The 13,444-nt window shown below is 55.0% G+C and overlaps 1 protein-coding gene across 1 annotated transcript in view; it reads left to right on the plus strand.

The window, feature by feature from the left end:
- The window catches only part of COL22A1 (collagen type XXII alpha 1 chain), a 237,546-nt gene that overhangs the window by 15,119 nt on the left and 208,983 nt on the right, over positions 1–13,444 (plus strand). The window contains exon 3 of the mRNA XM_049632862.1: positions 12,397–12,471. Coding sequence (XP_049488819.1) covers positions 12,397–12,471 — 75 coding nt within the window. The remainder of the gene's footprint in view (positions 1–12,396; positions 12,472–13,444) is intronic.

The raw sequence follows: 13,444 nt of genomic DNA on the forward strand, positions 1-13,444 counted from the left end.
GCTCAGCAACAGATTATCCTGACATCACACAGGTGATCAGCCTGTGCGGCACATTCTGTTGTCACTAGGTGGGCAACTGGGCCTTGCCCAAGGGAGTCTAAGGCACTGTGGTCCACCAGGCATTTGTGGATTCGATGCCACAAAGGGCCTCAAGCACCTAAAACCATATTTTTTTTGGATAAAGTAATTTGTTGTCAACAGAGGTAACATATACAATGGAAGATGGTGAACAGGAGGGTGGGAGTGAGCGGGGTCCCCATGGGCTTCTTTGGCTCCCTGGTCTAGGAGCTTGAACAGGTGGGGGAGAGAACGGACAGGTGGTTGCTGGAGGGGGTGGGGGGAATGGAATCGGTGAAGGCGGATGAAGAGGTTTCAACTTCTAGTTATAAGGTAAATAAGTGATGGGGATGAAAAGTACAGCATAGGGAAAATAGTCCATATTGTTGTAATAACTGTGTGAGCAGGTGGTAACTACGTTTATAGTGGGGTCATGTCGCGATGTATAAAAATATCAAATCACCATGTTGTACGCTTGAAACTGATGTGATACTGTATGTCAACTATACTGCAGTTTTTCTAAGTTTATTTATTTATTTTGAGAGAGGGGGGAGAGAGAGAATCGCAAGCAGGCTCCATGCTGTCAGCACAGAGCCTGACTCAGGGCTCGAACCCATGAACTGTGAGGTCATGACCTGAGCTGAAATCAAGACTCAGAAGCTTAACCGACTGAGACATACAGGCGCCCCAACCACACTGCAGTTTTTAAAAATTGAGGGAAAAAAATAGGGGCGCCTGGGTGGCGCAGTCGGTTGAGCGTCCGACTTCAGCCAGGTCACGATCTCGCGGTCCGTGAGTTCGAGCCCCGCGTCGGGCTCTGGGCTGATGGCTCGGAGCCTGGAGCCTGTTTCCGATTCTGTGTCTCCCTCTCTCTCTGCCCCTCCCCCGTTCATGCTCTGTTTCTCTCTGTCCCAAAAATAAAAAAAAAACGTTGAGAAAAAAATTTAAAAAAAAATTTGAGGGAAAAAAATAAAATAAATATTGAGGAAAAAAGAAAAGAAAAGAAAGAAGGAGCCAGTAACCCTGCAGTGAGGGCCTATTAAAATTCTAGGCTAGAGAGAATTTTCTCTCTTTCTCTCCCTCCTTCCCTCCCTGCCCCCCTTCTGGAAGCTCAGCGTTGAAGTCCTGTGTTTGCTATTTATCATCTTGTTACTCGTCGTGTAATCTTTGCACTTGGCTTGTCCATCATAAGACAGCTGCTCCCGTGAAGATTCAATACACTGAAGTACAGAGGATGCTTGGAGTAGCGCCTGGCCCAGAGGGGAGCCGCCTGGCACACAGTAGGTGCTGCCTGGCCCAGGGGGAGCCGCCTGGCACACAGTAGGTGCTGCCTGGCCCAGAGGGGAGCTGCCTGGCACACAGTAGGTGCTGCCTGGCCCAGGGGGAGCCGCCTGGTACACAGTAGGTGCTGCCTGGCCCAGAGGGGAGCCGCCTGGCACACAGTAGGCGCTGCCTGGCCCAGAGGGGAGCCGCCTGGCACACAGTAGGTGCTGCCTGGCCCAGAGGGGAGCCGCCTGGCACACAGCAGGTGCTCTCTGTTGCCCATATGCCCTTGAGAAAGTCACATGAGCTGTCTGGCTCAGTTACTCATCTGAAACATAGGAATGAGAAACCCATCCGATCGTTTTGCTACAGCATTTTATCCATCAGTTCTGGAAGTCTTGATTAAGTGCTTCCCGGGAGCTGGAAACTGGCTGCAGGTGATGGGGGTGTGGGGCTTCACGTGACAGGCACAGCCCTGTTCACACAGAACTTCTATCTCAGGGGGAAAAAAACAACACATTGAAACGTTAGCATGTAAAAAATATGAGGGAAACCACAGTGAGAGAGCACCTCACACTTGTCAGAAGGGCTGTTGAAAAGATTCGAAATAACACGTGCTGGTGAGGAGGAGGAGAAAGGGAACCTTTGTGTGCTGTCGGTGGGAATGTGAATTGGTGCAGACACTTGGAAAACAGTGTTCCTCAGAACATTACAAATAGAACTACCCTATGATCCGCCAATCCCAGCTCTGGAAATGTATCCAAAGGAAGGGAAATTGCCTCCTGGAAAGGATACCTGCACCCTCATGTTCGTTGCACCATTATTTACAGAAGCCAAGACGTGGAGACAACGTAACTGTCCGCATCCACGTGTGGATGGAGGGGTAGAAGGTGGTAGTGTAGACGTACAATGGAGTATAAGAAACCGAGGAAGTCCTACATTTGCAACAACGTGGATGGGCCTTGAGGGCATTATGCTAAAGGAAATTGGCATAGATGGGCATATGGGGCGGTGTTCCCCAAGAAGAGGGTTTAGGGGCGGGAGTGGGTGGGTGGAGGGATGGGCTGGAAACGAGGAAGTGTGGGTAGAGAGTTGAACGGTGAGCCCAGCACATAGTAATGGTCTCGTGAGAAGCCAGAGGCTGGAGGGACTGGGCAGCTGGTTCGTGGTCAGCTACGCGGAGAAGGAATGGCAGCCCCTGAAGCCCCGTCAGCTTCGTTCTCCAGGTGTGGGGCGGCAGGTGCAGCAGAGCCCGGGCTGTGGGCGGGGGAGAACCACAGCTGTGGAGGAGCACAGAGGCAGGTGACCCCTCCACATGCCACCCCAGGCTGGCCCCTCCGGCTGCAGACCCCTAGGGGCGGCGGCAGTCTGTGATGGGACGTGCAGCCCCAGCGGGTGCCCTGGACGGAAGGAGGGCATGTGGGCAGGGGCCCCGCCGTGTCCTCCAGCCTCAGCTCATCTCTAGTTACAGCTCTGCCTTGGCCAGCTGCATTAGTCCAGGGGGAGGTGGAAAGGCTGCCCAGCGGTTCCTCCTGGACATCTGGCTGTGATTTCCCACCAGCCTCACCAAAGCTCTCCCCCCGCCGCAGGAATGAAGCCAGTGGCCATTCTCAGAACCCACCTCCACCAGTGCTTGGGGGAGAGGCCAGAAGCAAATGAGCAGCTGGGCCCGCCAGGTTCCCTTCTGCCCCCAGGGCCCAGTGAATGGGTCCTGGCCTTGCCGTCTGCTCCCATAAGGCGTTCGGTGCCTGGCAAGGTAGAGGACTGAACCAGGATACCCTGCCCTTCCCTGGGGATTGCCCGGGTCACTGGTGCTCTGATTGTGGGGACATGACCCTGAGCCTGGACACAGATGGGTCTGATCCCAGGCCGCATGCTAATGGAGGGAATGTGGCTGTAACTAGAGAAAAAGAAATCGCACCTTATCTTCTTTGCCCATCTCTGCTGAGAACCACAGAATGTCCCTGTGGGGAGGCATTTGGGGCTCATTCCGCCTGCCCTGTGCTTTCCCGGGACCGCATGGGGAGGTGCTATGTCCCAGCCATGGAGTGACTTAGGGTCAACTCTGGTGCCAGAACCCGGGCCTTCTTCACACCCTGTCTCTTACCGCCTCCCCTTTCCTACAGGGACTCTTGTCTCCTCTCTTTGGGGCAGAGTGAAATATCTTGTGAGAACCCCCCTGGATTTATGTGATACGTTTGCATCTTTCTGCTCCTTTGTGTTTATGTTTCTGTCTGCTCAGAATCCCTGGAGGGAAGGAGGAGGCTCTGTTGACTTACCTGTGGTCTGTACAGCAGCTTGTCATGTAGGATCTGCACCTTGTAAGGCAGCCCTTGGGGTGCTCCTCCTCCTCGGGTCTCATGGAAGCCCAGAGTTGTGGGTGACTGTCGGCAGACTGGGCATGGGTGACGGTCCCCCCAGAACCAGGTCGCACGGTGAGAACGGGCAGGAGGGAAAGGCAGATCGCCGCTTGGTGGAGACGGTGGTGGCTGAGTGCTGAGCTGGCTGCTTCCTGTACTTGCTCACGAATCCCCCTGGGGACCCTGAAGGGTGGGCGTCCAGAGCGTGGACCCATTTCTGGAATCGAGAAAACTAGCCTCGGAGGCTGTAAAGACAGAGGGTGCCGTGCACTAAGGCAGCCACTCACTCCCTGCAAAGGAGCCAACAGTACAGAGACAGCCACGAGGAAGCGTAAGGAGGTGTTCGCTCGGGTGGGACGGACAAAATTGCCCCCAGGCAGCGAATTTGGGTCAGAGGTTTTGCATCAAAGTCAGAAGGCAAAGCTTTGGGGAGAAAAGTTCCGCGTTAGAAGCCGGATGCCGTCATCCTCAGGACCAGCTTTCCCGTAGAACACACTGCCCGGCTGCTGGTGTTTCCTGGGTTTGGCCTCAGAGGACCTTTGAGGGGTGGGGGGTGGGAGGGGGGCTGTGGCCATGCACCAGGCGTGGTGGAGGGAGGTTCGTGTGGGGTGGCACCGGGGGGCATTTGTTGGCGTCAGATTCCTCCCTGTAAGACCAGAGTCCTGGACGGTAGGGTCATCCTGTAGGCCCTTTCCTGATCCTCAGTTCTGGCTGCTGGCGATGTGCTGTAAGAATACTGGTTCTAGAAGTCTCTCCATTTCCCCTGGCAGCCCAGCTCAGCCGCTGACCTTTCCTCACCTTGTGTGTCTTCCCCTGCCAGACTTTGGGGTGCGCTGGGCAGATTGCATGGGGTGTGCATTTCAACCAGGCCCAGGTCTGCCTCCTGTCTCTGCCACTCACCGCAAGGTGACTTAGACGGACCGGGGAGCCTCTGTGAGTGAGCCCCAGTGCCAGCTGCAAACTGGGAGAGGCCAACCCACCGGAAGGCTGTGGAGAGACTTAAGTGAAATTTGCTGGATGGTGGGCTTCAGGAGGGCACGGACTTTTGCCCTTTCTGTTCCCTGTGGCCTCCCTGGCATCCAGGCAGTGATCATGTCCCTGCCGTAGTGGACACTCGGGAATCATTGATTCATGTCCTGCTCCACTCCCTAATGGTTAACGTCCCAGGAGAACACGAGTGTCTGAGTCCTGACCGTGCACTGCCTGAGCCCCTGCCCACCGCTGGCCACAGACCCCCCATTGCTGATCCCTGCCCTCACCTGTCCTATGAGCGTCTCACGGATTCTGCTCATTTAAGGGCTTCTTGAGGGTCCCCAGAGCCCTTGTTGGACAGACAGATCACTCGACCCACGATGGTCCGCAGCCTGCCGTGGCCCAAAGATGGGGGTAGTGGGGGTCAGACAGACCTGGATTTGGAGTTTGCATCCCTGATGCTGAGCTCTGTGACCTGGGGACGAGTCGCTGAGTCTTGTGAGCTCACAGGGGGTCACTCTCCTGCTGCTTCGACCTGCTTTCCTCCAGCTCACCCTTCAAGTCTCAGTGGAGGCGTCCCCGACCCTCCAACCAGCTTGCGGCCCGCTGTGTTCATCCTGGCCTCGCCTTACAGCTTCCCACTGGCTCTCATCACCTGCTGGAGATGTCAGTGCCTTATTTGGCCAATTTCCATCTTGTCCACTGGCCAGCGCCTCCCTGAGGACAGCACATTTGTCATTGGGCCCATTATACCCTGGAGCAGCTCCGTGCCAGGTACATAGTAGGCATTCATTAAATGTGGGATGAAGGAAAGAAAGTTTGCACTTAGGTTTGGTGCCTCTCAGATGCCAGCTGAGCCTGCTGGGCCAAAGTGCCCAGGACCCATGTGGCACCTGGGTGCTGGCCGAGGGCTCTGGTGCCCTTCCGAGTTCCCATGGCACCGCATCTCCTGCCCCCAACTAGAGGAGGTCCTCGGGGCCTGTGCTGACACCTGCTGGTGTCCAGCCCACGGGCACCCCCGAGGGAAGGGAGTTCCCAGGAAACCAGGGACCTCTGAAATCCCACCCTTCTTGGGCAGCCACACTCTTATGCTAACTACATCACCTACTACCTGGACTCAGTCGCCCACTCTTAACTCCCCGGGAGACATCTCTTCATTGGCCTGAATTGCAAGCCCTGCCTTGGGTCCCCAGGCTTTCCTGAGCTGGCGTCTTCCTACCTTCCTGTCTCCTCGAACCACTCAGCGCAGGGCTTGGTACCCCTCCCCACCCCAGGGCAAGCCAAGCCCCTTCCTCCTCAGGGCTCTGTGCCCCTTGCTGCTACCTGCTGCCTGTTTGCTCTTGCTGTGGCTTGTGCCCTTCTTAGCTCTCAACCCAGATGTCACCCAGCCAAGAGGACTTCCCAGACCAGCGTATCCAACGTGTACCCTGGCCCCCACGGCCAGCGCCCGGACATATCCCCTACATATTTCCTCCACAGCACGGAGCATAGCTGATGGCCCGCTGGCTTCTCTGTCTCTCTTGGCCTTCTGCTTCCTCCACTAGGCACGTGACCACCGAGAGGCCAGGGCACGTGTTTGCACTCACTCCTCACGCTGGGAGGTATGTGCCAGGCCCTTGGCAAAAATGTATTGACTGAATGAATGAATGAATGAACGAGCACTCATTAGGTGCCAGGCACCATGCCAAGAAGTTCCCACTCACTATCCCATTTAAGCTGCAGGATTACCTCTGATGGGGAGACGCCCCCCACACTTACATCCCTATTTCCAGATCTGGGAGCACGCACGAGGGGCAGCTGACGTCAGAGAGGCGAGGTCTGCAGACTCCAGGCCACGTTCCCCATCAGCCGTGGAGAGCACGGTCTCCCTCTGGCCCTGTTTCAGCCTCACCTTACCTCAGAGAGCGAGCACGGGCTGGGGCTGGGAGAGTGGAGGCGGCCTGGCATGAGGCCCTCTGGTGTTCTCCCGGCCGAGGCTGGCAGGTCAGCTGGTGCAGGCCCAGCAGGCCTCCAGGCCTCCCAGGCTCACTTCTGCAAATGGTGCTTACAGCCACCAGCCCTCCTGCCTCCCCTCCCCTGGAGCCTCCTGCTGGCCAGCAACAGTGTCCCAGGGCCCGGCTGAGACCCGCTTTTAAAAAATAATAGTAATTGGACACCTGGGTGGCTTAGTTGGTTGAGTGTCTGCCTTTGGCTCAGGTCATGATCTCACAGTTTGTGAGTTCGAGCCCCACCTTGGGATCTCTGCCGTGAGTGCCGAGTGTATGCTTCAGACCCTCTGCCCCTTCCCCTCACTCTCTGTCCCTCCCCGCTCATGCTCTCTCTCTCAAAAATAAACAAACCTTAAAAAGATCAAAATAATAGTAACAAAAGCCTGAAAAGACTGCACTAGTAAATCACATTCAAATCTTTAAAGCAAATTTGAAAATACAAAGATACAAAGAGGGGACAAAGAATCACTCCCAAGTTCTGCCTCCCGGAGGTAACCACGGCCTAAATATCCTGTGCCCTTCCTGACGCCCCAATATGTGTGTCTGTGGGAGCCAGCGAGAGGGTGCTGGCGTCACACCAAGTTGAACCCTCTTTCTGCAAACGAGCTGCCTGATTGAAGTGGGTCATCTCGGCTGTCCTAGCCTCAGTTCTCTCATCTGCAAGATGGGCTTGATGAGCAGCACTGATTGGTGCCAGACGGGACGCCTCAGTCAGCAGCCAACGCAAAACCCCGCCTGCGGGAGCTGTGATCCCAGCTTACGTGCTCACAACTCCCGCAGGACCTACTCCTTTCACTCCCGTGGCCTGTCTGGATGATGGAACCGCTGGGGATTTGCGGGGCGTCAGCTGCACAGGACTGGAGAGTAGGAGCTCACAGGCTGCAGCGTCTAAGTAGCTTCTGTGAGAGAGAAGGGGCCCCTGTTTGGGGTTGGTAGCCTTCTTGCTGTCTGTCCACTCTGGGGTCCCCAGTACCCAGCTCGGAGCCTGCTGTAAATGGTCACAAGCGAGCAGGTGCGTGGGCAGAATTTAGCCAGCACCTGGATCCTATAGGTGCAGGGTAAGGAGGCCCATCTACAACAAGTCAGGGCCCTTTGTGAGTGGAAGGTGCTGCCTCCAGAGGTAGCAGCCGGCCGTCTGTCTGTGCAGGCTTTGGAGACGGACGAACTTGGGTCCCCGTCAGCTGGGTGACTTAAGCAGGTGACTTTCGGAAAGACTGCGTGGTGCGTGGTCGGGAGCCAGATGCTGGATTCATCGAGCCGCCTGTATTGTTAGCGGGCTCTGCGGCCTTGGACCATCCGTTTACTAACTTCCTTAGGCCTTTCTTTCCCCATCTGTAGATACTAGCACTTGCCCCTTGAAGCTGAAGGGAGAAGTGGATTCACTGTGTTAATGTGTTCAACATGCTCAGGACGGTGTCTGGTGCCCAGCAGCCTCTACACGTGACCGTCTGCTGATCACGGAGACCCCGCTGCCCCCAGCAGAGCGGAAACAGTCTGCACGCCCAGTGCCATACTGGACGTGTGTGTCCTCCGTCCCCGGGAGCCACTGGCATTGCTGTCATAGTTGCTACTCACGTTGTCCCGGGCCCTGGAGCCTGGTGCAGTGTCGGCTGGCTCTCTAGAGTGAGGGTGACTTCCTGGCTGGCCTCGGAGCAGCGAGGGAGCTGTTCTGTGTGCCTGCTGGTACCTGATTCACCTCCTTCCTCCTCTGCCTCTCCCCCGCCCTCTCGGAATGCCAGCACCTCGTCTGTGGCTGGCTGGACTCAGTGACGGTCACTGCGAAGTGCTGGGTGAGTTGAAGGCTTCCTGTCTGTTGCTCACCGAGACCTCTGCTCCCTCTTCTGTGGTCCTGCTGATTTGCCTTGACTGCAGCCACCGTCTGTTCTCCTAGATTCTAGACGTAGATTGACCTTTATTTCACATCCGGGTTCTCCTCTCATCCTGGGGAGTTCCTTAACCTTTTAGCTTCTGTTTTTAAATCTGTGTAATGGGGGGGAAAATCTATCCCCTAGAGTGGTTGTTGGGGGTAAAATCTCCAGCTGGGAGATTGGCACACAGTAGGCAGTCAATGGTTGCCGGCACTCTCTTTTCCCAGACAAAGACACTCTTGGCTGAGAGCCTGGGGATGGCATGGCTGTGTGTTCTCTAGACGGAAGTGTGGGCGTGTCAGCGCAAAGCAGAAGGGCATCCTGTGCGAGCACACTTTCCCCTTCTGCCATGTGGTAGACTGAGGACAGCTGATGTGTTTTTCCACAGAAACTACAGTGAATTCCTGGTTTTTTCCCTCTGGAAGAGCAGCTCTGGTCAATCAGCAGCTGGCCTCTCTTGAAAGCTTCTGGGGGAAATAGAAGTGGTTCTGTGGGCAGAGAGATCTTTTTCTCTCCAGAAGTCTAGAATATTCTACCTACCCAAAGACCAAGGAAGAATGACCATACATCAGCTCCCAGGGAGAAGGTCTTTGTGATCAGTCATATTCTTGCTCTTTCAAAAAGGAAAATTGACCAAGTAACCAAGAACTAAGTACACATGTTGGACCCTGAGGACTTACCCCATCCTTAATTCCAGAACGGCTTCTCAGGTTGATACTGAATGATTTCCAGGTACACCCATATTTACTGGGATAGTGAAGATAATCCAGTCTGTCTGTGGCTCCTTTACCAGGAAGGTAATGTATCCGTTCTTACCACCCTCTTGAGTTGTCCTTGGGCATCTGGAAAGAGAGGCAGCTTCCAAATCCTGGAGCCTGGCAAATCAGTGCAGCTCCCATAAAAGGGAATGTGTGCAGGTTTGGGATGCGCTTAACTGCAAAAAAAAACCAACAAAACGAACCGCTCCTGTGGCTCAAATGGAAGTGTGTTTTTCTTACCCTCTTCACCCAGACTTGGGTTGCTGCTGTTGGAAGTCCCTGTCTCCTCAGTTGTCCTTGGAAGTCCTGCAGACATTATGTCCCGCCATCTAAGGAGGAGGGAGAGTCACCTTGCCAAGTGCATCTCCCTATCTGTCCCGTTTCATCAGGAAAAGCAAAGGCTTTTTGAGAGACCACCCCTCTGCCAACCACAGCAAACTTTGGTTACTTATTTTCTCTTCCAGACCGGGGTCACGTGTATGTCCCTAGCAGCAAGGGAGGCTAAAAAGGTGGAGGACAGAATAACCTCTGTTGGCTAAGACCGGCCGCCAGCCAGCCACAGCTCTTCTCCTTGGGCTGAAAAGTGCCGTTTGGAGTGAAAGGGGTATTCTTTTAGGGAACAGGGTCTGTCAGCCCTCCATGGCAGGAGCCCGGATCTGGGACATTTCTCACTTCTCGGCAGCGTCACGATGGAGCCCGTGCCTGGAAGGCCATCCAGCAGTGACTTCTCGGCTTAGCTGTCACTGGTCATTTCCAGCCATCACGAACTCGGGCAGCTCTGACACTTTGTGTCACTGTGTCACCACAGTCAGCCCATGAGTGCCCTGAGGGCAGGGATGGCAACTTGTCTTTTATCCCATTTGTGGGTCCCTAGAACTAGCTCTGTGCCCGGAACGTTTCAGGACCTCAGATATTTTAGTTGAAGTAAATGAGTTGATGTGGAAATAAATAGATCATTATGCAAAGTGTGGAAATATCTTGGCCAAACAGATACAGTTATAGGCTGAGAGGGACTTTGGATGCTGACCCTGTGTTCCTGCCAAGCAGGTGAACCCAGAGGCCCCAGCATCCCTGCAAAGCCTGGCTGGAGGGGGTAATTTGGGAACCATTTGTCCTGACGTACTAAGTCGGCTATAAATTGCCCCTTGATCCTCTCGAATGTATAAGCGCTAGATATGGCCCCAAAAGGGGATTGGCAGGTGGTTTGGGGAACGAGTCCTTAAAGCGGTTTGGGCAGAAGTTCTAATGTCTTTGAAAAGAGCCTCCGTCTTACCTGTGCTCATGGTCCTTGGACTGTCCTTGCACATCTGGGTTTGGGAATCAGGTCACAACCTCGGGATATTTTCAGAGACAAGGCTCAGTGGCCCTGCCTGCCCTGAGCTCCAGCCATCAGTCTCCAGAGATTTGCTCATAATCAAGGATAGAACCTTCTGAGTCAGTGCATTCGCAGTGACGCATGACCCACAGCCCGTCTCGCTGGCAGCCTTCCAAGCAACTGATGGTCACCCCACAGCTGCCGCCGTCCTGGGTGGAGCCGTCTAAATATTGCACGGGGCCTGGATCCTCTCTTGTATTTGGTCCTAGACAGACAGCTTGGTGCTGTTTCCAAAATAACCCCTTCCATGTGCCTCGTCGGACCTCGCAGTGCCTTGTAAGATAAACATGAAAAATATCTCCACCCAAATCGGGGACGATTTCGTGCTTTCCCCTGGCTGCTGATGGTAAAAGGGGCCCCAGACCGGCCCTGCCCTGAAGCACGTGTGCCCTGAATATGAAAAGAGGTCATTGCACACAGAACAGATGGGGGAATGTCTAATGAGGGGAGGTTATAATAGTGACATGGAGAGGGCAGGGTCTAGGCGAAGGAAAGCAAGATTCCTCAGGTGCTGAATTTGACGACCACCCTCCCTCGTGCCAGTCCTGTGACGAGCTTGAGCTGGCCCAGCCCTCCAGGCAGCCCCGTGCTCAGTGCGTGATTTATAAGGTCTCCCCGTCAGAAACACTTGCATGGAGACAGAAGTTAAGGGACTTATCCAACATACTGTGCCAGTTGGTCAGGAGCCTGGCACTTGAATCAAGGACTTTAAAATTCTAAGTTGGGGGGCACCTGGGTGGCTCAGTCAGTTGAGCGTCCGACTTCGGCTCAGGTCACAATCTCGTGGTTCATGGGTTCGAGCCCCGCGTCGGGCTCTGTGCTGACAGCTCGGAGCCTGGAGCCTGCTTCCGATTCTGTGTCTCCCTCTCTTTCTGCCTCTCCCCCTCTCGTGCTCTGTCTCTGTCTCAAAAAAAAATAAATAAACATTAAAAAAAATTTTTTTTAAACTCTAAGTTGGTGCTCTTTCTGCGATTTTTAGGGCAACTGAGTTTCTGTCTCTTCCAGTTTTTTTAAGCGAAGAATCATGAAGACCTTAATATGAGACATTAACGTAATATCCTATAATGAAGTTTTGCTTTTATTTTCTTCTGTAAGACTTACTCTATTGCCTTTGGACAATTGAGCAGTTTTCTTCTGTTGGAATGGGACCTGAGGCTCCTCGGGGTAGCATCAGGAGACACCTTGCCGGTGGGCCCCCAGCGCACGTTTCCCGCTCTACGGGCACCGCTAACTTGGAATCTGTATGTGTGTGTTCAAGCCTTTATAAATGTTCCCTCTGCTGGTGCCGCTCTCGGGCTTTTGTCTGTCTGGCTAGGTCTTAACTGTTCCGTTAAGGAAGCCTCGAGAACCACCGTTTCCAGAAGAGCTTTCCTGACCCCCCCAAGCCTGGTGAGGTGTCAGACCTGTGTCCCAGATCCCCCAGCAACCACGCCCGTCCTGTCACTTATTACACTGTGTTGATCATGTCACTTTTGGTGTCTGACTCCCTCTAATGGGGGACTGAGTTCCTTGAGCGTAGGGACCCTCCTTGTTTGTGATTCACCCCCAGTACAGGGCACGGTATTTACAGAATAGGTGCTCCACAAGCACACGCGGGCGTGAACCCATCAGCCATGTGCACTGCCCCCGCGTGTGCCCCGGGCACTGGCCATCCTCCACGCCAGGAGCTGGGGGCTCCGGGTGCTGTCACCTTCCCCAGAGTGACTGTGGATGGCATTTGCTCATCCAGCTCTTGTCTTCTCTTGCTTTTCTCAGACGTGCTGTGCCCCAGCGTCCGTGTGCAAGGAGACCGATTTAAGCACACCAATGGCGACAGCAAAGAAATCACAGGTAAGAGAGAGACCGCCGGCTCACCATGCCGCCCTGAGCTGGCCCTGAGCATGGTCCTCCTTGACGCAGGGCTGGCCTTGCCAACCTCTCCGCCGGAGCTTAATGGAAGGAATCACACAAACTGGGCAGGCGGCAGCCCCTTCCTGCGGGCCGTCCAGCCGTGAGCAGCCGTCCCGTTTCCATCTGGGAGTCGGTGGTGACCCTATGGGAGCCCCTAAATAATGCATCAGAACGAACGAGTTGGGGGACGAGTAAGTGAATGATGGGCCAGGCGAGCGAAGGAATGGAGAGATCAGTGCATTCAGAGTAAGAGAGAGAGCCAGAGTTTTTCAATCCGTGAGGGGGTGATAGGAGATAGTGTGCCCCCGGCAGCAGAAATCCCCCTGCAGCGCCCCTTCCCAGTCTGTCCCGCCTGATGGGGTGCACAGGGGACGTGGCAACAGTTGAGTGGGCTTCCCACCCTCCTGAGAGCCACGAGCGTGGGAGTGGGGTGTGCTCCTCCCTGTGGCCCGCATCTGGCAAAGCACTCTCTGAGTGACGATCTCAGGGGAGTTTCCTCCACATCCAGGCCGCCAGCCCCGCCAGGTGCAGGGGGGCCAGGCACCCCCTCCTCGTGTGGCTCCGGAGCTGGTCTGCATCCTCCGCTGGGGGCTGGGAGGGGTCAGAACCAGGCGCTTCACAGGAGCTGTCCGGGCGACACTCTCCTGGGACGCTACTGAGTCAGGGTGCCCCCGTCCACCAGAAGATGCTAGCATCTGCGTGTTGTGCTTGAGGGACGTTTCTAGAATAGGTAGAAGATGGCCCTGCCTGCTCGCACAGCAGGTGAAATGTGTCCCAGAGTGACTCGGCCCTCAGGCAGTTTTTGGGGGAAGAAACAGCCCGGCTTTAGTGCCCCTCATTCCAAGGTCCACCTTTGACCCAATTCCTGGCATTTCCCGGCGGTTCCCGGCGGGTTCCAGCTGCAGTCACCTGC

The sequence above is a fragment of the Panthera uncia genome, chromosome F2, assembly GCF_023721935.1.
Source record: "Panthera uncia isolate 11264 chromosome F2, Puncia_PCG_1.0, whole genome shotgun sequence".
Lineage (NCBI taxonomy): Eukaryota > Metazoa > Chordata > Mammalia > Carnivora > Felidae > Panthera > Panthera uncia.